This window comes from Mustela putorius, unplaced genomic scaffold (assembly GCF_011764305.1).
Source record: "Mustela putorius furo isolate JIRA1106 unplaced genomic scaffold, ASM1176430v1.1 tig00003853_pilon_pilon_pilon, whole genome shotgun sequence".
In the NCBI taxonomy this organism is placed as follows: domain Eukaryota; kingdom Metazoa; phylum Chordata; class Mammalia; order Carnivora; family Mustelidae; genus Mustela; species Mustela putorius.
In genome coordinates this window covers 31411845-31438980 of record NW_025422005.1, presented here as the reverse complement: position 1 = coordinate 31438980, position 27136 = coordinate 31411845, and the positions used below count along the sequence as shown (strand labels likewise).

Here is a 27136-nt window from a genome sequence, read left to right as displayed (position 1 = left end):
ATATGTTTTAAAGAGGGGCAGGGACAGACTATTGCAATAACCCAGCTTAGAGGTGATGATGACTTACCCTGAGGAAATAGGAGAGGGAGTGGTGAGCAACAGCCCAAATATGGACGTATTTTGAAGTTGCTGCTGATGGGACATGGAATATGAGAAGGAGAGAGGAGTCAAGGATAATGGCAAGGGTTTTAGCCTGAGCTGTTTGGGAAGATGGAATGAGGTGGAAAAAACTGAGAGGAACAGTTTGAAGGCAAGAGGTGGGGGAATCAGGAGCTTAGCTATGGACATATGCTCCAAATGCTTAATAGATTTTCAGATGATTGTGTTGTTTACATCTTCTTTATCCTTACATATATTTTGTCCTCTCGACCTGTCTTATTCTGAAAATGGTGTGTTAAAGTATTATTAGTGTTACTCTGTCTCTTCTTGCATTTTCTATACTTTCTTCTCACTATTTTGGCGGGGGTGTAGAACTACTTATAACAGAGTGTGACGAGTTTATTATGCTTATGTAGAATAGTACCCTTCCCTTATCCTGAACAGAGACATATTAAAGGAATATCAAACCATAAAAATGGAGCACATTGAAATTGCCAAAGTGGTAGAACGCTTTAGTTTCAGAATTATGTTTGCTGTGTCCTGGGCCGCTGTTCTGTGTGTGTGTGTGTGTGTTTTATCATTTTTATTTTTTTTTAATTTATTTTTTATTTATTTTTGGCATAACAGTATTCATTATTTTTTCACCACACCCAGTGCTCCATGCAATCCGTGCCCTCTATAATACCCACCACCTGGTACCCCAACCTCCCACCCACCCGCCAATTCAAACCCCTCAGATTGTTTTTTAGAGTCCATACTCTCCCATGGTTCACCTCCCCTTCCAATTTCCCCCAACTCCCTTCTCCTCTCTAACTCCCCATGTCCTCCATGCTATTTGTTATGCTCCACAAATAAGTGAAACCATATGATAATTGACTCTCTCTGCTTGATTTATTTCACTCAGCATAATCTCTGTTCTTTGTACTGTACCACAGTTCATTGGAATGTGAATGCTAGGGATTTATTTTATTCCTTCCTTCCCTGATTTCTTTTCATCTTTTGGTTTGGGTTCTTCTAGAATAGTGGCCTTATGTAATAGTTTTCCTTAGACCCCAGCTCTCTCGGTCTTTTTCTCCAATATATTTGGCTTTATTTAATGTGTTGGTTATATAATACTAAAGAGAGCCATCACATGTTTCCATGGAAACAGCTATAGGCTTTCATTCCTTGTGTCTTATTCCTCAGGCAAGTGTTTGTGATTAGTTTTCCAGTTTCTGGACCAGTTTTAGGCTGATTCACACACTAACTTTACACATTGTCTTATTGCTGAGAGGCTGGGCAACCTTCACTTTAATGTATACACCTTCACTTCCTCCCCATCACCACAATTTTGATACATTTTAATGAACTACTAATATGTGTTTGGCAAAATTCAGGGTGCTACGATACATGCCATGTAACTTTGGCCATAGGAACCTTTTGGGATATCAACATAACCAAGAGAGTTGTACAACTGAAAACAAAATACAGGTCAAAATCAGACCCTAAGAACTCTAGGCCAGTCACCAAAGCTGTGTTGAAGAGTAGGTCAGAAAGCAAGCCAAGTGCATGAATCAGGCATCAGCAAGGCCTAGAATCCAAGGACTAATGACAAATTTCAAAGAATATGTGAAACATGGAGGAAGTACAGATAATACTGTTCTTCTGCTATGGGTCCAGTGGGCCTGCTACTACAGATTTGAAATGGGTGGTGGTGCTTCTGGCACTAAAAAAAGCATGCTCTGGTTAAATTATATAGCTAGTTGGAGAGAGAAGACTTAGTGAAATAGTGAAAGCAATTAGAGAATGAACAGCTCTTCTATTCCCCCAAGATGTGAAGTTATGTTAATGTAGTATTTAGCCAAAATACTATTAGATTAATGAGGCCATCATGCAAATTAAAGTTTGGAACAGTTAAAAGTTTGATTGATAAGAAACATCTGGGAAGTAAAAAAAAAAAAAAAAAAGTATAGATTTAGACCCAATATACCAAAGAAGAAATGTGTGCGTGCGTGCGTGTGTGTGTGTGTGTGTGTGTGTGTTTATGCCCACATGTGAGTGGGAAGACAGTATTGGATAAGGAATCAAGAGACCTGAATTATCTACTACTGCTATTTCTTCCCTCCTCCTAGAGGAAATGCCTAGTACTACCAATTTAAAAAAACAAAAACAAAAAACAAAAGACAAAACACCAACTTGATTTTCATCAGAAGTCCAGGACCTCAAGAGAAAATAAATGAGAACATATATATATGTTTGTTCAGTTGCCCTGAGGGTTGAGAATCTTAGCTTCTAGAGGCTTCTTACATCCCCTGGCTTGTGGCCCCTTTCATCTTCAAAGTCAAAACAGAGGTTTGAGTCCTTTGCACACTTTGAATCACTCTTATCTCCCCCTTTTGCCTCATCTCCCTGCTTCTAGCTAGAGAATGTCCTCAGCTTGTAAGAGCTCTTCATGTGATTAGACTGGGCCCACTTGAATAATTTATGATAATCTCCCTATTTTAAGAGTTCAACCTTAATTATACCTATACAATTTCTTTTGCCATGTAACATATTTATAGTTTCCAAAATTAAGGTATGGAGTTAGCGGAGGGCCATTCTGCCTACTACACATAGTAAAACTTTGGAAGGAAGAAGAAAAGAAAGAAAACAGATCTATAATCATTCTATTTCTATCTCCCATTAGCTTCTCAGCCCTTTCCGATTGCTCTTCAGTCGCCACTGTTCTGGTGTACTGCTCTTACCAAGAACACATTGACCTCCATGTTGACAAAGCCTTCTCTGACTTCGTTTTACACAGTGTCTTTGTAACTTCCAGCACAAGTGATCAGTCCCTCTTTCCTTGGGGTACCTGGGCTAAGTCAGTTAAGCATCTCCCTCGGGTCTTGGGTCATGATCTCAGGGCTCCTGGGATCAAGCCCTGAGTCAGGCTCCCTGCTCAGAGGGGAGTCTGCTTCTCCTCCTCCCTCTGACTCTCCCCCTTGCTCATGCTCGCTCTCTCCTCTCAAAAGAACAAATCTTCCCAAAAAAATAATTAATAAAAATTAATTGATTAATAATTAATTTTATTAATTAAAATTTATTAATTAATAAAAAGACTCCCTCCTTCTTGAACACGACCTTCTCTAGGCTCCTGGGATATTACACTCTCTAGATTTTCAATTCCTATCCCACTTACTATTCCTTGTCGGTCTCCTTTGGCTGGCCTTTTCCACTTCTCAGCCTCTAGATGGTGAAGGGCTCCAGTTCTAGGCCCTCTCCTGTACTATGTTATATACTCTATTTATTCTATAGTGTATCTCCTCCCAAGTGATTTCAGTCAATCCCCTGTCTTTATATACTGTCTATATGCTAATTAGTACCAAAATTATCACTACCCTTGACCTTTCTGTAGAACTCCAGACTCACTTCTTTGACTACCTACTTGTTATCTTTACTATCAAAGTCATTTAGCACAAGATACCACCAGAACAGATTCTCAAGTCCCAGTCTGCCTCCCAAACCTCCAACTCCTTTCATCTTCCCTGGTTGGTAAATGATCAAAGACCTAAAATTCATCTTGAGCCATTCTTTCCCTCCCCCTGTTCCATCTCTCAGGTCTGCTTACAAAACCTATCTTGTATTATCTACTTCTTTGTACCTTCACAGTTATCACGTTAATCTCCACCACTGTTAACCCCTTGCATGGACTTCTACAGTCAACATCCTAACTGATGTCTCTCTTCCATATTTGCCTTGCCATAATCCATTCTCCACAGAGCATCAGGGAGATCTTTCTCAGAAGTAAATTGGTCCTGTTCTTACCATGACCCAAAAGGCACTGCATGGTGTGATCACATCTGTTTTCTGACACCCTCTTGTGCCATTATTTCCTCTATTCACCCTGCCAGAGTCTCTCTGGCCCTCTTTTTGTTTCTTAAATGAGTCAAGCTCATTATTTTCTTAGGGCCTTTACACCTACTGTCTGACTCCTCTGCTGGAACACTCTGCCCTAGATCCTCACGTGCCTGATTCCTTCTTGTCATGCCAGACTCAGGTCAAATGTCACTTCTGTCACATGTGTTTTTTTGTTAGTTAGTTAGTTTGTTTGTTTTGTTTTTTACATTGTTTTTTTCTTCATAACAGTTACCACCATCTGAGATGAATGTGTTCGCTTACACTCTTGGTTCATGCTGTGGAGCCTACCACATAATCTATTCTTGATACAGAATATTTGCTGGATGAGTGAATGGTATGATGGAAAGCTGTGTGGTATGATGGAAATGCAAGGATTTTAGAGTTAGACATTCTGGACTTGAATTCCAGCCTTGCCTTTACTTACGTGACCTTGGCCAAGTTACTCAAGTTCAGTAGCCTCATGCATTGACTAGAAATAATAACAATAATAATAATAGTGATAATAGAATTATTATTATTACTTCATAGACAAGGCTCTGCAGCCCATTGTTTTAACTGCCAGTATGTACTGGGTCATATACACCCTAGTAAATGTTATGGAGGATGATGGGTATCTGCATTGCCGTACTGCCTCTTTCACAGTAAGTGCCTAAAATATAAATGCCAGTTCCTTTTAAGCAAATTTAACTCCATCATTAAGGGACACCCATTTGTAAACTACTTTTATTCATTCGTAGTCTTAACAGTTTGTCTGCCTTTTAGCAACATTATTAGTCATGATTTTCACCAAGGGAATAAGGACTAGATACACACATATGCACACAGATCAAAAGAAGTTTATCAAGGAGGGGAGACCAGTTCTACACAACTTTACATACTACCATCCTGCCTTAGATGTGCTTTTGCCTTTGCAATGAACCTCACCCTTACCTTTGCCATATGGAGGGCCATGGGACCCACCCTGTGTCTTGTTGGTAGAGTCTTTGTATGTTAGACCTCCTTAAATGTCATATGGACTCTTCTCAAGCTGGCTTCAGCATCTCTCTCTAACCTTATCTGTTTCTCCTGGACTTCAGCCACACACAACTGCCCACGGGTCTTCATGTAACCATGCTTTTTTACCACTCTGTGCCTTTCTCTGTACTGTCTCCTCTGTTTGCAGTACCCTTGCTCACCCTCCACTTTTGCCATTCTCCCAAGATCTATTTATTCTTCAAAGATTTGTTAAAATGTCACCTTGAAATCTTGCCTGACAAGTCTCACCTGCCTGTCTCCCTTGCACCCTCTCCCCTCCTTGCAGAGTTAGTCACTCCTTCATCCAGGTTCTTATAACCCCTGTGTACATGCACATTTTCATACCACACTTATGAATCTCTTGTAAAACTTTGACCTAATTGCAGCCTTACAGAAAAAGTATAACAGGAGTATAAAGAATTCTCTGAATATTAACATTGGTCACATTTGCATTAGTAGTCTCTCTCAATAAATACATAGTTTTTTTCTGAACCATTTGACACATGACTTGTATACATAATGACCCTTTACTATTAAAGACTTTAGTGTATATTTTCCAAAAATAAGGACATGCTCTTCTGTAAGCATAGTACCATTATTAAAATCAGAAAATTAGGGGCACCTGGCTGGATCAGTGGGTAGAATGTAGAACTCCTGATCTCCGGGTTCCAGCCCTGCAGTGGATGTAGGGATTAGTTAATATATTTTTTAAAATCAGAAAATTAATATATTATTTAGAGCTAATCTGTAGACCTTCTAATGTTATTAAAACTAGAAAATTAGTATCAATACAATACCAGTAGCTAATCTATAAACTTTACTCATATTTTGCCAACTGTCCCACTAATGACCTTTTGGGATAAGAAAATTCAGGTTCATGAGTTGTACTTAATTGTCATGTCTTCTTAGTCCTGGAGCAGTTTTTCCATCATTCTTCCTTATCTCTTCATGACCTCAATATTTCTTTATAAATATTTGTCCAGTTATCTTATAGACTGGGTCTCAAATGGGTTTGTCCTATGTTTCCTCATGATCAGATTCAGGTCATACATTTTTGACATTAATGTTCTAGAAGTGACTTTCTTTTCAAAGCATCACATTTGGAGACACATGATAATCTGTTTGTCCCATTACTGGAGTAACTTTGGTTACTTGGTCCCAGTGGTATTTACTAAGTTTCTTCACCTCGTACATTTGTAATTAATTAATCATCTTTTGGAGAAATAATTTGAGACAGTAAATATCCTGTGTCTCACCAAATTTTCACCCCACAGTTTTAGCATCTGTTGATGAGTCTCACCTGAATTAATAGCCAAATGGCTACTTTCTAGTTCCCTCACTTCTTCCACATTTGTCAGTTGGGGTTCTACTATAAGCAACAACTTTCCCTTCTCTGTGTTTTTTTATTTATGCATTAGTTAATCAGTAGGATCCCACACTTTTTTGATTCATTCATAATTTATTACCATTATTTGTTTTGATGTTCAAACTTTCCCAGATTTGGCCAGTGGAAGCCCCTTGAAGTTGACTCCCATGCCCTCTTGATATGTCTCCATCACTCCTTGAGCATCCCCATTACTTTCTGACCACTGTGTTCTGGGTTCATCTTGTACCTTCCCTACCTGAGTCCACACCCACTGAATTGTGATTGACTGTGTAAAGGTTACTAACCTTCTCAACATTGTGCTTTTTTAAGGACAAGAGTGGTGTTGGGTTTTCACCATGATAACTGGCAAACCTTGATACTCAGCATTTACTTAATTTTCAACTCATGGTCAAACAAATTAACATAAGAGTAACATAAGAGCCCTTCTGGGCTCCTGAAGAAAGAGAGTTTGCTTCCTTCCTCCTAGGCTACGTGACAGAATGTGTGCCCTGAAGACAACAGAGACTAGAATCTTGCCTGGCTCTGCCACCATCACGTCTCTGAGGCTTGCTGTCCTTAAATGTCAAAGGAGGATGATATGTTACCTTCACGGGTTTGTTACAAAGGCCACATGAATGTGCAAGAATTTTGTCAAAGGCTTATTGACTAAGAGTGTAATTCTGTTGCACTTACTAGTGTCAAAATGTGTTGGAGAATATTCTGATCTTTCTCTCCAAAGTAGGACAGTCATTAAATTTTTTAATTATTTACATTTGGAAAAATAAGAAAAGATTGTGTTTAAATGACAGACTCAAGGTCACACCATAAGAGACAGAACTAGAATTAGATCCCCAGTCCCCTGACATCACTCCATTTTTTTTTCCCCAAGTAGGATAATTAAGTTAGAATGTGGCAAAATAGGGCTTCCTGGTGGGAAGAACTTCCAAATCCCGGAATCCCTCAGGATAGCTTAAGAAATCCATTATTCATTATTAAAAAGCTTTTAAATTAGTATGAAGCTTTAATCTCAGTGCTAGCTTTTCACACATGACCTGCATGCTCTGATTTTTTTTGAACTATTAAATGTAACTTGTGAGTAGTTCTTCTGCCCAGATCTTTCAGGCCAGAGAGGTCAACCTCTTTGACATTTGGCAACATGGATATTCTTGTCTAGCTTTAAGAGAAAAGAGAAGAAGGAGGAAAAACTATGTTCTGACTGTTGGAAGGCCATGTAAAGACATGTTCAATTCATCTCTTATATCTGTTTTCTTTTTTTCTACAGACATGTGCTGGGTCTCTGCTAGGAACTTGGCACGTTGTCATGTGATGGCAGGAACTCCAAAGTAAATCCCTTACCTCCCTGCCTAGTCCGATTTCTGGTCTTACTAGAGATACAGGGGACAATCTTAGGGTTTAGAGTAATCAGTTTAAATATTTGGCATGTTCAGTAACTCAGGTTTGGGTGTGGAATAGGTAGAGAATTAGGCGGTTCTTTTCCTGTAAGCATGTTAGGAAAAACAGGGCAAGGAAGTGATTATAATTATAGGTCAGTGGATGTCAAACCCTTTGGTATCAGGAAACTTTGGTATCCTTAAACACCCCAAAAAGATTTTATTTATGGAGGTTCTTCATATCACTGTATTAGAAATAAAAACTTAGAATTTTTTAAAACAGAAGAATATACAAGTACACATCCATTAGCTGTCAGAATGATGATATCACATAGTCTCTGGAAAACTCCACTGTGAGAGAATGAGAGTGGAAAGAGGAGATAATGTTTTAGTAGCATGAAAATAGTTTTCATCTTACAGACACACAAAAGGATTTCAAAGTCCCGAAGAGGTTCCCAGATCATACTTTGAAAACTACATTTTTAAGTGCATTTTACTAATAATGAACATTAGATCATTTCAGGTTTTCAGTTATCACAAGTGACACGTATGAGCATACATTTACACATATCTGAGGTATACATGTTCAAGAGTTTCTCTGGAGTTTATATGTAAGGTTGGAATTGCTGAATCATAGATTATGTACATCTTTAGACTTTTAGATAATGCCTGCGATGTCTCCCAGGGAGTCTTCTGAAAAATGCTGCTGTGAACATTCTAGTACATGTCTTTTGGTGGTCTTGCCCCTCAATTTTCTTGGGTATATGCCCAGGTATGGAATTGCTGGGTGAGAGTGTAAAGCTAAGTGTCTTCTCAAAGTGATTTACATTCCCATCAGCAATGCACAAGAGTTCTGGTTGCTCCATATTCCTCACCACTACACGTGCTGTCGGTCCTTTAATGTCCGCAGTTTGGTGGAGATACAGTGTCTTGTAGTTTTAATTTTCATTATACTGATAACTAGTAACTTTTCATATCCTTATCTGCTATTTGTACGTTCAGTTCTGTGACCTAGTTCTTCAAGTCTCATCTTTTGAAAATTGGATTGTCAGTCTTTTTATTACGTATTTTAGAAATTTTTTATATTTTCTGGATATTACTTCTCTGACATATGTTTTGTGTATCCTTTCCCACTTTCTAGATTTCTTTTTCTTTTTCATTTTCCTAATGTTGTCTTTTGATGAACAGAATTTATTTTACTGATGTCATATATGTCAGTCTTTTTATAATTAATGTTTTGTGTGACCTGTTTGTTTAATCTTGCTTACCCTAGAGTTTTGAAGATAGTGCCTTCTATGTTCTTGGAAAAGTTGGATGTTTTAGACTTCATGTTAATTGTTGTATCTGATATGAAATGCAGGGTTAAAGTCTCGTTTTTTTTTTCCATATAGATATCTGTTTGACTCACCAAAATTTTATTGTAGAAGTGATCTCCTCCTCAACCACCACCACAGAATTACAGGGGCACCCTTATTATAAATAAGATGACTGTGTATCTGTAGGTCTATCTCTGGACTCTGTTTTATTCCCTTGATCCATTTGACTATTCTCAACACCAAGATCACATGTCTTAAGTACTCTATCTTTATAATGAGCCTTGATACCTAATGTTGCAAACACTCCCTCCAGCTTTGCTGTTATTTATCAAGATTGACTTGGCTATTCTAGATCCTTTGTATTTCCTAATAAAATTTAGAATTAACTTGTCAGTTTGGACATATGCACATTAAAGAAAAACTTCTGGGATTTTTATTGGAATTTCATTGACTCTTTAAGTCAGTTTGATGAGAATTGAGAGCATAACTTGAGTCTTCTGATCCATGAGTGTGATGATAAGTGGTATCTAAATCTTCTTTAATCTCTCTTAGAGTGTGTTACGGTTTTTAGTGTGGATGTATTGCGTGTCTTTCACTGAATATTTGATTTGGGGTTTTCATTTTCTAATTGTTATATGTAGAAATAGAATAAATTTTTGCATATTGAATTACATCTAGTGACCTTCCTAGATTCATTTTTTTATTTTACTAGATTTTGTAGATTGAAAAGGGTACAGTTGATATAAAAAGTCATGTCATGTGCAAATAATGCTTGTTTTTTACAACCTGTATTTGTAGCTTTCTTTTCTTTTTCATTCCTTGTTACATTGACCTTCAGTACAATGTTGAATAGAAGTGGTGATGGTGAATATTTTAATTTTGTTCCATAAATCAGTAAGAAAGTGTTTAATATTTCACCATTAAGTATGCTGGCCTCTACTGATTTTTTTTTTATAAATGACCTTTTCTATAAGGAAATTCCAAATTTGCTGATTTTTTTATGATGAGTGAGTATTGAAGTTTGTCAAATGCTTTTTTTCTGTATCTATTGAGATGTTATGTGGGTTTTCTTCTTTATTTTGATTTTGTGGTAAGTTCAGCTGATTTTTTTTCTATTGTTAAGCAGTCTTTGTATTTCTGGGATAGATTCCACTTAGTCGTGATATGTTACCCTTTTTATAAATTGCCAGGTTGAATTTGCTAATATTTTGTTTTAAGATTGTGCATCTGTGTTCATGAGCGATATCAGTCTATAGATTTGCTTTCTTGTAATATCTTTGTCATGTTTTGGCATGAGAATTATGTTGGCCTCATAAAATGAGTTGGGGAGTGTTCCCTCTTCCATTTATCTGAACAGGTTTTGTACAATCAGGCATCTGAGACTGGAATTTTTTTTTTTTTTGCAAAAAAGTTTTTCATTGCAATTGCAGTTTCCTTATTATGTATACAACTCTTTATATTTTGTTTGGTCTTCTGTCCATTTTAATAAGCCAGTTTTTCAAGGAAGTTGTGCATTCCATCTAAATTTTCAGTTGTAGTTGCATAAAGTTATATATGATGTCCCGTTACTATCTTTTTAATACCTGAATCATCTATAATGAAATCCATTCTTTCCTTCTTGATATTTGTCTTTTTATATTTCTTAACCAGACTTGTTAAAAGGTTATCTTTTCAAAGAACCAACCTTTGACTGTTGATTTTCTCTGTAGTATGTCTGCTTTCTTTTTTCCATTGACTTATGTACTCATCTCTATAATTTCCTTACACTACTTTTTTTGTTTAGTTCGCTGTTCGTTTCCTAGCTTTATGAAATAGAAGCTTATATCATTGATATTTAACCTTTCTCCTCTTCTAATACAAACGTTTAAAGCTATATGTTTTCCTCTGAGCACTACTTTAACTAAATCTCACACTTTGAATCTGTCATATTTTCATGAATTTTAAGTTCAAAGAATTTTTTTTATTTCTATTCTTATTTCCTTGGTATTTGAGTAATTTACAAGTATATGTTACTTAGTTTCTTAGCATTTGGGGTTTTTCTAATTAAATTTCTGGTACTGGTTCCTATTTAAATTCCACTGTGGTTAGGTAAGTGGGAATGGGAGGTGCAGGCTTCCATTTATGGAATAAATAAGTCGTAAGAATAAAAGCTACTGCATAGAGAGTATAGTCAATGATAATATAATAGTGTTGTATGGTGAGAGATGTTAGCTACACATTTTGGGAGTATAGCATAACATGTAGAGATGTTGAATCACTGTGTTGTACATCTGAAACCAATGTAATACTGTGTGCCAACTATACTCAAATAAAAACTTTTTTAAAAAGCCTCAAGATATCAAAGCAAAAAAAAAAATGTTAAGATTCTTCCTTTTGGGGTGCCTCGGTGGCTCAGTGGGTTAAAGCCTCTGCCTCCGGCTCAGGTCATGATCCCAGGGTCCTGGGATTGAGCCCCGCATCCGGCTCTCTGCTCGGCAGCGAGCCTGCCTGCCTCTGCCTACTTGTGATCTCTCTCTCTGTCAAATAAATAAATAAAATCTTTAAAAAAGAAAAGAAAAAAAAAGATTCTTCTTTTGACACTTTGTATTTCTCTTATAAGACAGACACATAGCGGGGCACCTGGGTGGCTCAGTCGTCAAGCATCTGCCTTCAGCCCAGGTCATGATCCCAAGGTCCTAGGATCCTTTCAGGCTCCCTGCTCCTCCAGGAGCCTGATTCTCCCTCTTCCACTCCCTCTGCTTGTGTTCTCTCCCTCGCTGTGTGTCTCTCTGTCAAATACATAAATAAAATCTCAAAAAAAAAAAAAGCCACACATAGTTTATGCTTAACTATATTAATGTAAAGTTTTTAAGCAGTGAATAGAATAAGTAAATGAATGCAGATATGTAAATTGAATCAGCTGGCACAAAAGAATCTTCAAATTCTTAAGATCCTGCCTGCAGATCTTTGTTTTCAGAGCTATAAATATTTCTGTGTTACTGGTAGTGGAGCTGAACCCACTAACTTGTTTATCTTCCTGCTGGATTAGAATTTATGAATATAGAGTGATTATAAAAGTTTTTTTTTTTAAACACCAAAGCAATAGAATTTTCTAAAAAATGTTGAAGATTGTGGCTGAGACGAAACAAATAAATTAATAAATAAATTCCACTGTGGTTAGACAACATGTTCTGTATGATTTCAGTTCTTCAAACTTTATTCAGGATTGCTTTTTCACTCAGCATATTGTGTAAGCATTTGAAAAGAAAATACATTCTATGCTTACTGAGTATAGTGTTCTATAGATATCAATTAAGTTGGTTAATTGGTTATTTATGCTATTAGTCAGTTAACTGAGTTATTCAAATCTTTCCTATCCTTACTGATTTTTTTTTCAACTTCTTAACCTATCAGTTACTGAGAGAGATTATGTTAAAATCTCCAACTCATAATCTGGATTTGTTGGTTTGTCCTCTTTGTTACCTAAACTTTTGCTTTATATGTTTTGTGTTATTAGGTCTATGTAAATTTAACTATTTAATCTTGATGAAATATTCCTTTTTAGTCTAGTCATACTTCTTGCCTTAAAGATTGACTTGTCTGATATTAATATAGTCACATGAGCTTTATTTTGATTAATGTTTACAGAGTATATGTTTTTCCATCTGTTTGTTTTTATCTTTTTATCTGTGTTATATTTCAGATGTCTTTATATTTCAAGGCCCTCCTATAAACAGATATAATTGAGTACTGGGGGGCAGGGTTGGTGCAGAATGTTAACTTTTTCCTATTGTTTTATCTAATCCACTTGTATTTAATATAATTATTAATTTGGATTTAACCATTTTGCATTTTGCTTTTTGTTTTCTCTTTGTCTGAGTTCTTCCTCATTTCTCTATCCTTCTTTTCTTGCCTTTTGGATTAGTCAGGTATATTTATTACCCCATTTCTCTCTCCTTAGGTTTTAGGTATACGTTCTTATGTAATTCTTTTTTTTTTTTAAAGGTTTTATTTATTTGACAAAGAGAGATCACAAGTAGGCAGAGAGGCAGGCAGAGAGAAAGGAGGAAGCAGGCTCCCTGCCGAGCAGAGAGCCCAATGCGGGACTCGATCCCAGGACACTGGGATCATGACCTGAGCTGAAGGCAGAGGCTCAACCCACAGAGCCACCCAGGTGCCCTTATGTAATTCTTTAACTAGTTATCCTGTGCAAATATGTATCCTGGACTTACCAGAGTCTTCTTTAAATAAGTACTTTGTAACCACTGCCCAAGTAATGGCAAAATTCTTTAAAAAGTTTGGCTGCATTTGTCTCCTCCTTCCATCCTCTGTGTTGTTGCTTTCATATAATTTACTAATACATACATTATAAACTCTACAAATCATTGTACACGTTTTTGTTCTAGTCAGTTCTTGTTCTAAATTCTTTTGTATCTAGCACTTTTTTATTTGCCCTTTTTATGCTCTTTTTATTTCTTTCAGTTCCATCCTTCTGCCTGGGATTACTTTTCCTTCCGCCGGAAGAACTTCCTTTTTATTTCCTGTAGTTTAGATTTGCTAGTGACAAATTCTCTCAGTTTTGATTTGCCTGAAAAATATTATTTCACCTTCATTTTTGAAGGATTTTTTTCCACTGGGTATAGAACTCTAGGTTGGCAATTTGTATATATTAGCCCTTTAAATATATCTCTGCTGCTTCCAACTTCTGTAGTATCTGTTAGGATGTCAGCCATCAGTCTTATTGATGCTCCTGAAAGAGTAATGCTTCTTTTTTCTGATGAAAAAAAAAAAATTCTCTGTTTTTCATTTCATTTATATTTTATCTTTTATTTTCAGCATTTTAACAGTTATATGTCTTGTTTTAGTTTGAGGGACATTTTTGGAGGGGGGGATTTTTGCTGCTTGTAGATTGCTGAGCTCTTCTTTCATTGGTTTCTAAATATTACATTTGCCTAATTCTGTCTTCTACTGGGATTATAGTTATGCATATTTTGGATCCATTGACTATGCCCACAGGTCTCTAATGCCCTAATCTGGTTTTTTCCCCTATATTTTTGCTTCACTTTGGATGTTTTCTATTGATTTTTCTTCAAGTTCGTTAATCCTTTCTTCTGATGGATCTTGTCTTCCCTTAAATCCATCCAATGAGTTCTTAATTTCTCATGTTACATTTTTAATTCCAGGATGTTCATTTAATTTTTTATATAGATTCCAGTTTTCTGTGGGTGTTATCTTCTCTTTCATTTTGTTTATCTTTTCCTCTACTTTTTTAAACATATTAATTATGATTTTTTTTTATTTAACTATGATTATTTTAAAGTCTCTGTTCCATTATCTGGATCATATATGAACCTCCTTCTATTGTCTGTATTTTCTCTTGATTACCAATCACTTTTTCTGCCTCTTTTTACATCTAATCTTTTTTGTGATATACTGGATATTTTATATAAAAGAACTGTTGAGGCTCCAGCTAATATCTTTCATTAGAAAGAATTCTTCTTTCCTCTGTTTGCTAATAGGATGAGGGCCTATTCCTCCCAATCTAATCATGGATTGAGCTAGTCCAGTTCTGGATTATATCTGTGGCTTATACCTGTTTCTTGGGTGTGGGCCTTCGGGGCTCTTGATTGAGAACCTAATAGGTCTCTCTGTTTTCTCAGTCCTGAAAAATTGCAAGAGATTTTCCTACCTTTAGAGGTTAGGGGTTTAGTTCTTTAACCTTTTACTCCTTACAATTTCAAAATATGGCATTTTTCTTGGAGAAGGGATATGTGTTTGAGGTAGACCTCCTCCATCTAGTAGGACCTTATTTATCCCTATAACCACAAGATTAAAGAAGATTTCATTCTACCTTGTAGAAGCTCTCAGCCTAGCTTCATATATCCAATGTGCAGGCTCAGAACTTAGCAAGTGTCCCATGGGGAAAATTGGCCACACATATGGAGCTCAAGTTCCGATCTGTCACAACAACTTATTGGATTTCTCTCTCCTCCAGTAGAGGTCTTCTGCACAGACCACACCTGATCCTCGGTTCATGCCCCAAACTGGCAAATGTCCTCAGGAAAGAAAACAGTGTCAGCTACCTCAGAAGCCTTCCCCACTCATGTCTGGAATTCCAGTTCATCTAGTCCTTGTGATTTCTACAACACTGCAATGTCTCTTCAAAGAATGTACCTGACTTTTCCTTACTGTGCATTAGCAACACCGCATTGCCATAATCTATTACATTCTGCCTAGACGCTTAAGCAGCATTACCCTCTAACTGTGCACTGTGATTAGTTTATAAGCCAGTCTCCCTAGTTCTTCTCACACAGCTTCCCTTCATACTTAGAATATATCAGATTTATTTTCACCATCTGCAGAGTCCTACCCAATCTTACTGCTACTCCTCTTTTTTTTTAAGATTTTATTTATTTATTTGACAGAGAGAGAGAGATCACGAGTAGGCAGATAGGCAGGCAGAGAGAGAGGGAAGCAGGCTGAGCAGAGAGCCCGACGAGGGACTCAGTCCCAGGACCCTGAGATCATGACCTGAGCCGAAGGCAGTGGCATTAACCCACTGAGCCACCCAGGCACCCCTGCTACTCCTTTTCTAACCTGATCCCCTGCCACTCCTTTCTACTCACTCACTTCTAGCTAAACTGACCCCCTTACCATTTCTCAACCCCCTCGACATGTTCCCGTCTCAGAATCTTCGCACTTGTTATGTACCCTCTACTTGAGAGGCGCTTTTCTCAGGTTTTCATTAGGCTTTGCCTTTATTTCATTTGGGACCTCTGTGTAAATGTCACTTCCTCAAAGAGAACTTTCCTCACCCCTCTCTCTCCTTACCCTCCTTTAGTTTTCATCATAACCCTTACCTGGTATTATACTGTATATTTATTTGTCTGTTTTTTGTCTCCCCAACTAGGAGGTAAGCTCCATCACAGTGGAAACTATGTTTTGTTAACATATACTAAGTGCTCAGTAACTATTTGTGGAATGAATTAGATGTGCTTACCTTGAAGCATTCTCAATTTAAGGAGAAGATGAATGGTTGGGAGTAAAATTGAAAGTACCCTAACATAGATGTCTCCAGAATGCTTTGGAGGTAGGGTGGTACTGACTTCGTTGGGGAATGGTCAGACAAGACCTCAGTGAGGAGGTGACCCTGGAGCTGAGAGTTGGAATCTGAGTATTGATATTTTCTTGACAAAGAAGAATAGGGAACTCAATATACATGAATAAATTGGTGTTCAGAAAACAAGTGGGCTAGAACACAGTGGAGGTGTGTGTCTGGAAATGACATCAGGCATAACTGCAGAGTAAGACAGGGATTAGGTACCAAAAGTCCTTGGATATCAGGATAAAGAATTTGGACTTTACATTAAAGGTCATATGGAGCAAAGACTTTTGAACTAGGGAGAGATGCTGTCAGATATATGTATTTCCATGTGTTTCACTATCATTGCAATAATCACATGAAAATTTTAAGTAGATTGGTGTAGAAGATGCCTAACTTGCTTGTCAGGGCCCACTGTCAAAACATAAGTCCTTATCCCAGTTCACTGTATAACCCAGAGAAGGCATCATTTCCTCTGCTAAGCCTTGGATCTGCATTCTTAGCAGGAAGGGATTGTAGGCTTCTAAAGTCATTCTGTCTCTGAGCCTATGATTCTGTTTATATGCCTTAACTAGATGCCTTGGGGAGAAAAATTTAATATTTTCTCTGCATCTGCCAGAAATAATTAAAACTTCCAGTTCTAACCAATATAAATTCAGTTCTCCTCTGAGATTTTCTAACATTTAGGTCAGATACCAGGAAACCAGCTTCTTGGGATAAAATTACCCAAGCAGAAGTAACAAGTTTTCCCCACCCCACCTACCCCACCCCCACCCCTGCTGTTTGGGATGGGAATGCAGTTGGGAGGAGGGGGTGATAGAATGAGTCTTTTTCTTGCAGTTGTGATTCCAAAGAATCCTTATCCTGCATCTGATGTGAACACTGAGAAGCCCAGCCTCCACAGCAGCACCAAAACTGTCTTGGACCATCAACCAGGGCAGAGGGGGCGTAAACCAGGAAAGAAGCGGGGCCGGACACCCAAGCCCCTAATTCCCCACCCCATCTCTACCCCATCCAAGTCAGCTGAACCTTTGAAATTCCCAAAGAAGAGGGGTCCCAAACCTGGCAGTAAGGTAGGTAAAAATGTGGGTTTCCTAGAAAGGGATAAAGGGTTATAAAGGGGTAATGCACCCGTATCCATCCATCTTGGAAAGGGGCATGTCTGGCCCTATTTTCCACCTTGTGTATGCTTTTAACAGGAATTTCCTAAATTGTCATCCCTGCTTATCTCCTTAACTGGGAGTTGGTAATATTAGAGATAGGATGGTGTGGATAAGAAACAAATTTTGACTTTGAAAGCTACTCACATTTGAGGGAATTCTGGTCTAATGTCTTCCCTAGATGGAGGACCCTGCTCCTAATCGTTAACCTATCCAGAGTAGATGCCCAGGTACAGGAACAGAAACAGAAATCTGACTCTATAAATGTATTTCTTTTTCTATCCCTGCCCCTTCTTTTAAAAAGAAAGAAAGAAAATTACCGCATACCTAGTAAGTATCAGGCTCTGTATCAGACACTTTCACATACATATCACATGATGATCACAAAACTTAGGAGATGGGTAGTGTTAATGTTATCTAATAGTTAAGTAATTTAAGACTTAGAGATATTAAATGACTTCCCTAAGGTCACATAGCTAATAAACAACAAAGGCTCCAGAGCTCTAGATGTTCTAGTTTCAACGTCACTGCTGCCCTGCCATGGGTACCACAGGCACTCTCCCACATTTCCTGAAGGAGATAACACTTACCTCTCATGCAGGAAAAGACTGCTGATTCAAGCTTCACTGAACACTGTTAACTGCAAGTACCACCTTTTAGTCATGACCAGTTCTTCATTCATGTCTTCCCTAGGGAAACCATTGATTAAAAGTTTCCTCAGCTATTTCTCTATGGCTTCCTTTAGCATCACCTTCTCCACTCACTTTTTGTTAAGGGATTTCTTTGCAACTCCTTCCCAAACTAGACTACCTGAGTTTCAGTATGGAAATGATACCTAGTTCTCCCTGGACACCCCTTTCTGATGCCATGAGTTCTTCCATAAGTTTGATTGGTTGGTTGGTTAGTTGGTTGGTTGGTTGGTTAATTGGTTTTGTTCTGTTTATTAATTTCAGCTGACTTCAGTGCTTCTAGAATATAAGCTCCTCAAGGTCAAGAACCTAATCTTGATCTTCTCTTTTTCTCCTGTAGTGTCTTCCATCTCAATCTCTTTGGAGATGTTCAATAAATACAGGATGGATGGATGATTTTAGTTATGATGTCCTAATTGAGATTATCTCTTGTTTATTGGCTTTGAATTCTTGGTGGCACATCCAGATCTTTCTGTGTAACACATATGCTCCTGATCTAACCCCTAACCCAGGTCCTGGTTCATTTTTATCTCCACTACTCTCTTCTTATTCTTCTGCTATGGAGAGAGACTGAAAGCCCTAAAGATTCCAGGGCCAGAGAAGCCAGGCTTTTGATGATGTGAAGACATTTTAAGGACATCCAATTAAAGAGGAAAAAAAAACTTGTAATGTTTCAAAGACAAAACCAGAACCAAAAAGTAGAAACTCAAGTAGACAGGCTTTGTCTCAACATAAAAGGAACAGTTAAATGTATCACAAAACGGATGTAGTGATCTGCCAAAAGAAAGATAGAAAGGAATGGAGGGAGGAAGGAAGAAAGGGAAGGAGAGAAGGGAGTGATCTGTCAATACCATCATTAGAGGCATTTTGTCAGGGGCTGGATGACTCAGATGCGATGGATGTTTTCAGGAAGAGGGAAGTAGGAAAGGGATGGTTGGATTAAGTGGCGTTTAAGATCCTTCAAAACCTAAACACTATGATTCTACGATTGCCCCTGTTCTGCTTCCTCAGGCAGTCCTAAACATAGTAATAACCAAAATCCCCTTTCTTTCCAACCCTCTTGAAAACAATAATTCTCATCTTATCCTATATTTTATGGGCTGGTATTTGGCTCACTAATTCTCCCTCCTGTACTTTTGCCTATTTCTATAAATGTCTATGCCTTCCACTTAACTCTGACCCTTCTGTTTCTTTCTGGAGTAAAGTGGTCTCATGATGAGAGCAGAGGCTTCAAAGCTAGACAAACAGGTTTATACCTCATCTCCATTTGTTACCACTTGTGTGACTGTGGAAAACTTTGAATAAGGCTCTGAGCCCGTTTTCTCGCCAATAAAATAGAGATGAGGTAATATATGAAGAGATATAATACATGTAAATGCACCTATCTCAAACAGAAATGCCTTCCTTCTCTCTGCTTTCTGCTACAATATTTGGGCACTGAACTCACCAGGCTTGTTCCTTCAGGGACCCCATGGAATTACCACCAACTCTGTGAAGTTGAACTGCTATTTCCTTTCTTCCCTAACTCCTTGCTTATTTAGACTTTGACTTTTAGCAGTATCAAAAAAATTAAAAAATGAGGAAGTGTCCCTGTCCCATGTATGCTTTGAATGTTTCATAAGTGTTTGCATGATAACTTCACAGACCAGGCCATTGTATCTATACCTACTGTCACTGGTGCTATTGCTTTAGATAATATTCTCCTAGAAGCCAGACAGGTTTATATAGCTCCCAGCAGTGGCCCCTACATGGGACATTTAGTAAAAAAGGGATTTCTGGATCTCAGAGATAATTACGTTTTCCTTGCTTTCAGAATGGCTTTTAGAAAACTATTTCTTGAGAAGAACCTTCTGAGATCTTTCTCCCCTAGAGACTACCCTGAACAGCATAGAGATGTTAGATCTTTCTCAAATCATTTTTATTACTTCCCTCAATATTGGTATTCTGTACTGCGTGCTTCATTGGAAATATTTATTGAGACTTATCATATGGCGATTGCCATGCTAGGAGCGGTACTCAGAATCAGACCCTCAAGGAGCTCCAGGCTAATAGAGGACACCAGTATGTAAATATTTATGACAGTACATTGTGACAGATGCAACACAAAGTACAGACATAGCACAAAAGAGACTAAGTGGAGGAAATCTAGAAAATTTTCCTGGATAAATAGATATGAATAAAGTTAAAAGGGGGGAGCATTCCAGGCAGAAGGGACAGTTTATTACTCTAAAGGAATGGCACAGGTAAAGCTGCAGGGTTTTTAGAGAAGTAATTTAGTTAGAGATTTAGACCTTAGAGTATAAAGTTTAAGATGAAAAATGGCAGTTGAGCTGAAGAGGTAGGTAGAAGAAGGAGTCTGCAGTTAGGGGAAGGGACGTTTCCCTTTTTTAAAAGAGAGAAGCAAAGTACAAAATAATGTCAAAGTAGGCTTAAGCCTCAGCATTTTTTTTTTTCCTTTTTTGCTTTTGCCTGCCCAACTGATAAAGAACCTGGTATTTCAAATGATAATATTGAATCTAGTATAAAAGATATAAAAGACTGTGAGTTAAGCTCTGGCTCGATAGGAGTCCAGAATCTTATACGCAGATTCAGAAAATATTTACTAAGCATCTACTATAGGTAAAGCTCTAGGCAAGATTCTGTGTGGAAAACAAAGATACAAGAGCCCCATCCACAGAGATATTTCCATCTCATGGGTGAATTGAGAGCTAGGAAGAGAGGAATCAGAAGACAAGTTACCTGTCACAGGTAGCAAACTTCTCCCCATCCATTTTGACAGAGGAAGCCTCGGACTTTGCTGAACCCACCACCCACCTCACCAACAACCAGCACCCCTGAACCGGATACCAGCACTGTACCCCAAGATGCTGCCACCATCCCCAGCTCAGCCATGCAGGCCCCCACAGGTAAGAGCAGATCATGTATTAGCTGCCACAAGCCCCAGCACCCCCATCTCCTTTCTCTTGTCTTACACCAGTAGTTAGCAACCCACCCCCCAAACCCATCCATTTGTAAACCTAAATCCAATCTTTAAACAAATGTTTTATCTCTGGCATTTGAAATAGGTTCAGAGAAACCTTCATCGTTTCAAAACAATGGAATGAACTTGGGTAGATGTCTTATGATCTCAGAGTTGGGGAACTGGGGCGTGGGGGTGGGGTGGAGGTGGGGCCAGCACCAGGAACCTCCGTCCTCCAGTTTGTATTAATATGCATCCTTTCCAGTTCCGGGTGCTCCCTGTTTACTGATCCCTTCCAGAATCCTTCCAGCATCACAATAATCCTGCCACCACTCAAATACGTGTGCAACTGCTCTGATTTTTTTTTTTCTTGAGAAAATAGTCTTTACCAGATATTTAGGAAACAGGATTGTCAGAGTTATTTCTCCTTAGGAACCTTTCCACAGGGCTGTTCACTCAGACAGCACAACTGTAAACCAATAAGCTGCCTAGGAAGACCTTAGCAATTTAAAATCATTGAGATACTTTATAGCTAGAATTTTTTCTGTAAGTACTATTTCAAAGTAGAGCTTACTCTTCTGACTGTTAAAGAAGTGGCACAAAATTATGGTAATCAGCTTGGCTTTTTGTGATTCTTTTCTTTCTTTCCTGGGGGGAATTCAGCCTTTCCATGGCCACTTGAGTTTCACAGAGCTCTTAGTCAAAGGCACACAGATCTTCCTCAAAGATACCAGGGCTGTGAGCCACTTCACCGCCTGGGGCTCCTGGCTGGCCCTCAAGGGCGCACACTTCAGTTAGCACAGACTGGGAAAAGAGCTCCTGCTGTGGCAAGAGCAGGACGCTCTAGGGGTTTTGTCTGCAGAGCCAGCTTTTGAGGTATTCATTTGATGTGGTTTTTTTCCTTAAAGGAGTCCTTTTTCCTGTAGTGCAACTGTCCCCATTGTCACCAGTCATTGTCTTCCTAGCTTGGCCCCCCTTCCCCTTCCCAGGCTTCAGACTCTCCCTCAGTAGTTTCTGCTGCAGCAGATTTTGAGGAAAACTGCATCAGTGTTGAAACATCATCCTTGGGAACCATCATCTCTGCCCTCAATTCAGGTAAAATAAAAATAGTCGCTACAGGCTTCATTTCTGAGATCATATCAACAAGCCAGTCCAAATTAGGATCTTGTAGTGGCTTCTTTTTTACTTGAACTAGTAAACTCTCCTAAACCCAGTTCTAATGGAACCTTGAGCCTCCTTCCTTGTGACACTTTTGGTGGCTTGGTTTGGTCTGGCTCATCCGCACTTTGTACAAGACTGGTCTTTAGAGGTAGGCTTGATTTCAAAAGCTTGGACTCTTCAGTGAGTGGAAGCAGAGTAGGAATGGCCGTTTGCTCCCCTGAGGTAACAGCTCTTACAGCCGTGGTTCCACCTCCAGGTGTATCTCAGAATTTTAGCTGCTGGGCTGCCATCCCACGTCTCTTCTTCAGCATCAGTTAGTGAGCAGAGACTTGACAGCAGCACAGGCTTCTGTAGGACAAATAGGTACATTGACGGTTTGGTTTCAGACTCTTTTGGCTAGAAGGTCGCTCTTCAGCCTTTTTAGGCCTTAATGGGAAGTTTTCACTGTCTTCTGAGGTCCCTTTTACATATGAGATTCCATTCGTGGGAAATTTACCAAGTGGAGAAAATCAATCACCTTCTGAAGAAGGGTCTGTAGTTTCCGTAGAACTTGAGGCAGTGCGTTCGAAGCTGCTGGTTCTTTCTCCTCCCACCATCACCTCTGGTTCCAGGAGAGAGCCCAGCGCTCTTAGGCTGTGAAGAGTAACCAGTACGAGGGAACCGCTGGTACGGTGCTGGCCGGGTGATGCTTGAGGCAAGGTGACTTTCTTCAGCCACTCCTGGGTGAAGTGCTCCAGGGAGGCCTGGAGGTGAGACAGGAGCACCTTCCACATGTGCTCGCTGTGAACCTCAAACCTCTTGAGCAGCACATGACCAGAACAGGGCCAGCGAGAGCAGGCGAGGGGCTTCTGGGTTTCTCCCTGTGCATTGTTTTCAAGGGACCAAGCAGATGAGGAAGAAAACTCTTAAAGGCTACTGGCCCTGCACACAGCAACTGATTAAGCAGGAGAGGCATTGACCATGGCGCTATTCAGTCCTCTCACAAGCAGCTGAAATCGAAAGAATTCCATTTATTACATCTTTTCTCTTCAATGTTAAACTTCTCAAGAAATTCACAACTTCTAGAAAATCATTCCTGAAGAAGTCATGGGACAATAAGGTGCAGAGTGCTGGCTGACATTTTAGAATGAAATTCAGCAAGGTCTGTTGAAAGCTGGAGGGAGCGTCCACCAAAACTGAAATCCAGAGTTACCATTAGTTCCCAGTGAGTGCCGCCTTCTTTTCAAGACCTCCATAGGTGGAGATTGATGAGAGCAGAAACTAACCTATAAAATCCCAAACAAAGCCCTGGCTGATTTTTTTTTTTTTTTAACATCATTGGTGGTGGCAAACCTTATTAATGTGAGAGTGAACTTGATTTTGGAGAATAACCAATGAACATGTGATTCAAGGTACAATGTGGTGGCTGCAGTGGGCAGGTAGTCAACTGGGGCCATGCGAGTCTGCTTCCATTTCATAAACCAGCCATCTGGGAAGATAACTTAAAAAGAGCTACACCACTGGAATAGATACACAGTCTCCCCAGGGGAATGCTAGAAAGACCAGTGCTCGTTTCTTATCTGAAAAGTAGATATATATGTGTGAAACCTTACTCTGATTACTCTGCAGGTCCTCCACCTTGTTTAGAGAAGTTGAAGGTATGGGAATGGTCCCTGGGGAAGTTAGCATAGTCTTTTCCGTAGGACTTAAGTATGTTTCCACCCAAATTCTAGAATGCTAGAGCTTGAAGGGAAGGCCAACTCTAGTGTCTTCACATAACCTATGAAAGACCACATATAGCCTTCCTGTGGTATTTATGTCAGCTCTAGTAAGAGTCCTATTACATGATTTTTCCAGGTACATCATCTACATCTAGCTCCAGCCAATTCCAGGGTTTGCCTAGTCCCAGAGTGTCATTAGATTAATGAACAGTGGCCTTTGCTCCAAAGCTCTGTGGATGAGGAAGAAAAAAACAAATACACACCTTGGTAGGAATATTCTGTCTGTCTTCCCACTTCATGGCATACCCCCCAAATGCCCGTCTATTTGCTCAGGTCTCCCACATCATTCTAGATACGACTACAGTGCCTGTGTGCCTTTTCAGCAGAACCTGGAAGACCCACAGCAATGGGGGCTTCGTGACTGTGCCACACCATTCCATTTAAATGTTGTACACCCATTTACGTCCGGCAGCCACTGAGCTGGTATCCCTCCCTCAGCCTGAATCTCAGATCTCAGAGCCTAGGAAAAGTGGAAACTTACTTCATGTCTCTGCTTCCTGCTCCTGGCCAGACTATGGCAGTTTTATTGAATTTTTATTGCATGGCCATCCTCTGGCTGGGCCTTGGCTCATTTTGTGTGACCTTGATCTCACTTCCCTTTCTGAGCCTCAGTTTCCACACTTAATGCAATGGAAGGATTAGTTGAAGTTGCCTTTTATAGACCCTTCAAATGGTAACAGTAAAAGCTATCCGGATTGAAAGCTGCGCACCACACTGTATCCTCTATACCTCCCTTGCATTTTTTCACCTGTGCAATACTTTTTAAGAGTTAATTTTATTTTTTATCAGTTTTATATATCCTCATAATTTAAAGGAACGACAGGTTTTTAAGAATTATGATGCAAAAGACAAAACAAACTGGCTCCCTTTTCCCCTGTCATTTACTTCTCACCACATGCAACCACTTTTTTTTTAAGATTTTATTTATTTATTTGACAAGAGATCACAAGTAGGCAGAGAGGCAGACAGAGAGAGAGAGGAAGGGAAGCAGGCTCCCCGCTGAGCAGAGAGCAAGATGCGGGGCTCGATTCCAGGACCCTGAGATCATGACCTGAGCCGAAGGCAGAGGCTTTAACCTAGCAAGCAAGCCACCCAGGTGACCTTGCAATCACTTTTAATTCAACCGATTGTCTTATTTACCTCCATACGTTGTTTTTATGCTTACATTTTATGTGTATTGTTTTTATGCTTCAGGTATTTTTTTAACTGACAACCTACTTTAGAAGTTAACTCTTATTAATCTCCTTATCCACCCACATATACCTCCCTATCTTAATACCATGGTATTATCATTTCGATTAGAGTGAAATTTGTATTTTGTCATTGAAATCTATAGAATGCTATTTTTAGTTGAGCCAAGTAGTGTATTATGATTACTTTTCCTTTGTTGCACATTTTATTTTCAGAGTAAATCTTTATGTGTTTCATACATGTTTATGTGTTTCAGATTTCTTTATGTGTTAATTTTGCTAATACTTAATAATTCAACTTAAGCTCTGTTACTACTATGTACATCTCTGTGTTCAAGCACAATATATATTCTGTCCATTTCAAACTCTCAAAAAGAAGTCTTCCGAAGCCTTCGGAGTTCCTTGACATCTTCTTCACCACCCTTTTGTATTATTCCCAGTTTGCTCCTTCCCAGTCTTTGTCTTCCCATGTAAATCTTAAGATTTCATGTTTAATTTTATATGAAACTTGTTTGGGTTTTTGTGCTGGTTTTTTTTTTTTAAGATTTTATTTATTTATTTGAGAGACAGAGAGAGAGAACATGAACGGGGATGGGAGAGGGCAGAGGAAGAGGGAGAAGCAGACTCCCCGCTGAGCAGAGAGCCCCATACGGGGCTTGATTCTGGGACCCTGAGATCGTGACCCAAGCCGAGGGCAGAGGCTCAACTGCCTGAGCCACCCAGGTGCCTCCTATTTATTTTCTTTGAAGCTTCTCTTCATCCCTACTGTTCTACAGTCTTACCTAGGATGAGACACTGCTACGCAGGACCCTGTATGTGCCCATCCATTCTTTAGTTTCTTGAAATTTTTAAAAATTCTTTCATCAGTGGTTTTCTCCCACTTCTTTGTCTCTCTGCACTCCTTCTGGCATACATTATTCAGATGCTGAACCTCTTGAACTTGTCCTGTTATATTCTTAAGCCTCTTTATTCTTCTCCCTATTCTTGTTGACTTTTTGTTCAACTCTCTCCAAAACTTCCTTAAGTCTATCTTCCAGACTTTGTATTGAGCTTCTCATGTCTAGCATCTTACTTTTAAAGTATCATTATTCATTACTCCAGTGGCATTTCCCAAAGGGTGTTTAGTGGAAAACCAGCCCTGCAAAATGATCAGCATTAAAGAATTTTACATACATTTAGGAAAGGCTTATACTGTACTTCCCCACTCTTGGATATTTGCGACTGTAAAGAAGTGCTCTTTTTTGTTTTCTGAATATTTTTGCTAGACTGTTTTTTTAGGTTCACAGCAAAATCGAGCAGAAAGTCCAGAGATTTTCCATATACCCCTGTCTCTACACATTCTTGGGCTTCTCCATTATCAACAATCCCCCAGCAGAGTAAGAAGTACGTTTGTTTCAAGTAATGAACCTCCACTGAAACATCATTAATGCTCAAGGTTCATAGTTTACATTAGGATTCTCTCTTGGGGTTGTACATTCTCTGGGTTTTCACAAATGTACAATGACATGTATCCACCATTAGAGGATATACAAAATAGTTACTGCCCTAAAAATTGCTGCCCTAAAATTCCTGTTCAACTGTTTTTGCCCCCTAACTCATGGGAACCACTCATCTTTTTACAATCTCTTTAATTTGGCCTTTTTCAGAATGTCATTTAGTTGAAACCATGCAGTATGTAGCCTTTTCACATTGGCCTTTTTACTTAGTGATATGCATTTAAATTTTCTTCATGTCTTTTTCATGCTCATTTCTTTTTAGGGCTGAATGATATACCATTGTCTGACTATACCACAGTTTATCTATTCACCTACTGAAGGACATCTTGGTTCCTTCCAAGTTTGGGTAATCATGAATTAAATGACTATAAACATCTATGTGTAGTTTTTGTGTGAACATAAATTTTAAATTCCTTTGGGTAAATACCAAGGAATGAGATTGCTGGATCATATAAGAGTGTGTTTAGGTTTTTAAGGTTTTGACAGTTTAGGTTTTGACAGTTCAAACTGTCTTCCAAAGTGGCTGTTTTGCACTCCCACCAGCAATGAATGATAGTTCCTTTTTCCACATCCTCACC

General features: G+C 38.9%; 1 protein-coding gene and 1 pseudogene across 18 annotated transcripts in view; one reads left to right on the top strand and one right to left on the bottom strand.

Moving 5' to 3' along the window:
• The window catches only part of SCMH1 (Scm polycomb group protein homolog 1), a 169897-nt gene that overhangs the window by 111251 nt on the left and 31510 nt on the right, over positions 1 to 27136 (top strand). For 16 of the 18 annotated variants that reach the window (XR_006601730.1, XM_045064310.1, XM_045064309.1 and 13 more), the window contains 2 exons: positions 16984 to 17216; positions 20772 to 20898. The exons of 1 other annotated variant lie outside the window; for it this stretch is intronic. Coding sequence is in view for 16 of the 17 variants with exons in the window: in XM_045064310.1 (XP_044920245.1) it covers positions 16984 to 17216; positions 20772 to 20898 (360 nt within the window). In the remaining variant the exon portion in view is untranslated. The remainder of the gene's footprint in view (positions 1 to 16983; positions 17217 to 20771; positions 20899 to 27136) is intronic. One more of the 18 variants, XM_045064317.1, reaches the window with a different exon arrangement.
• LOC123387373 lies at positions 21729 to 23780 on the bottom strand (annotated as a pseudogene).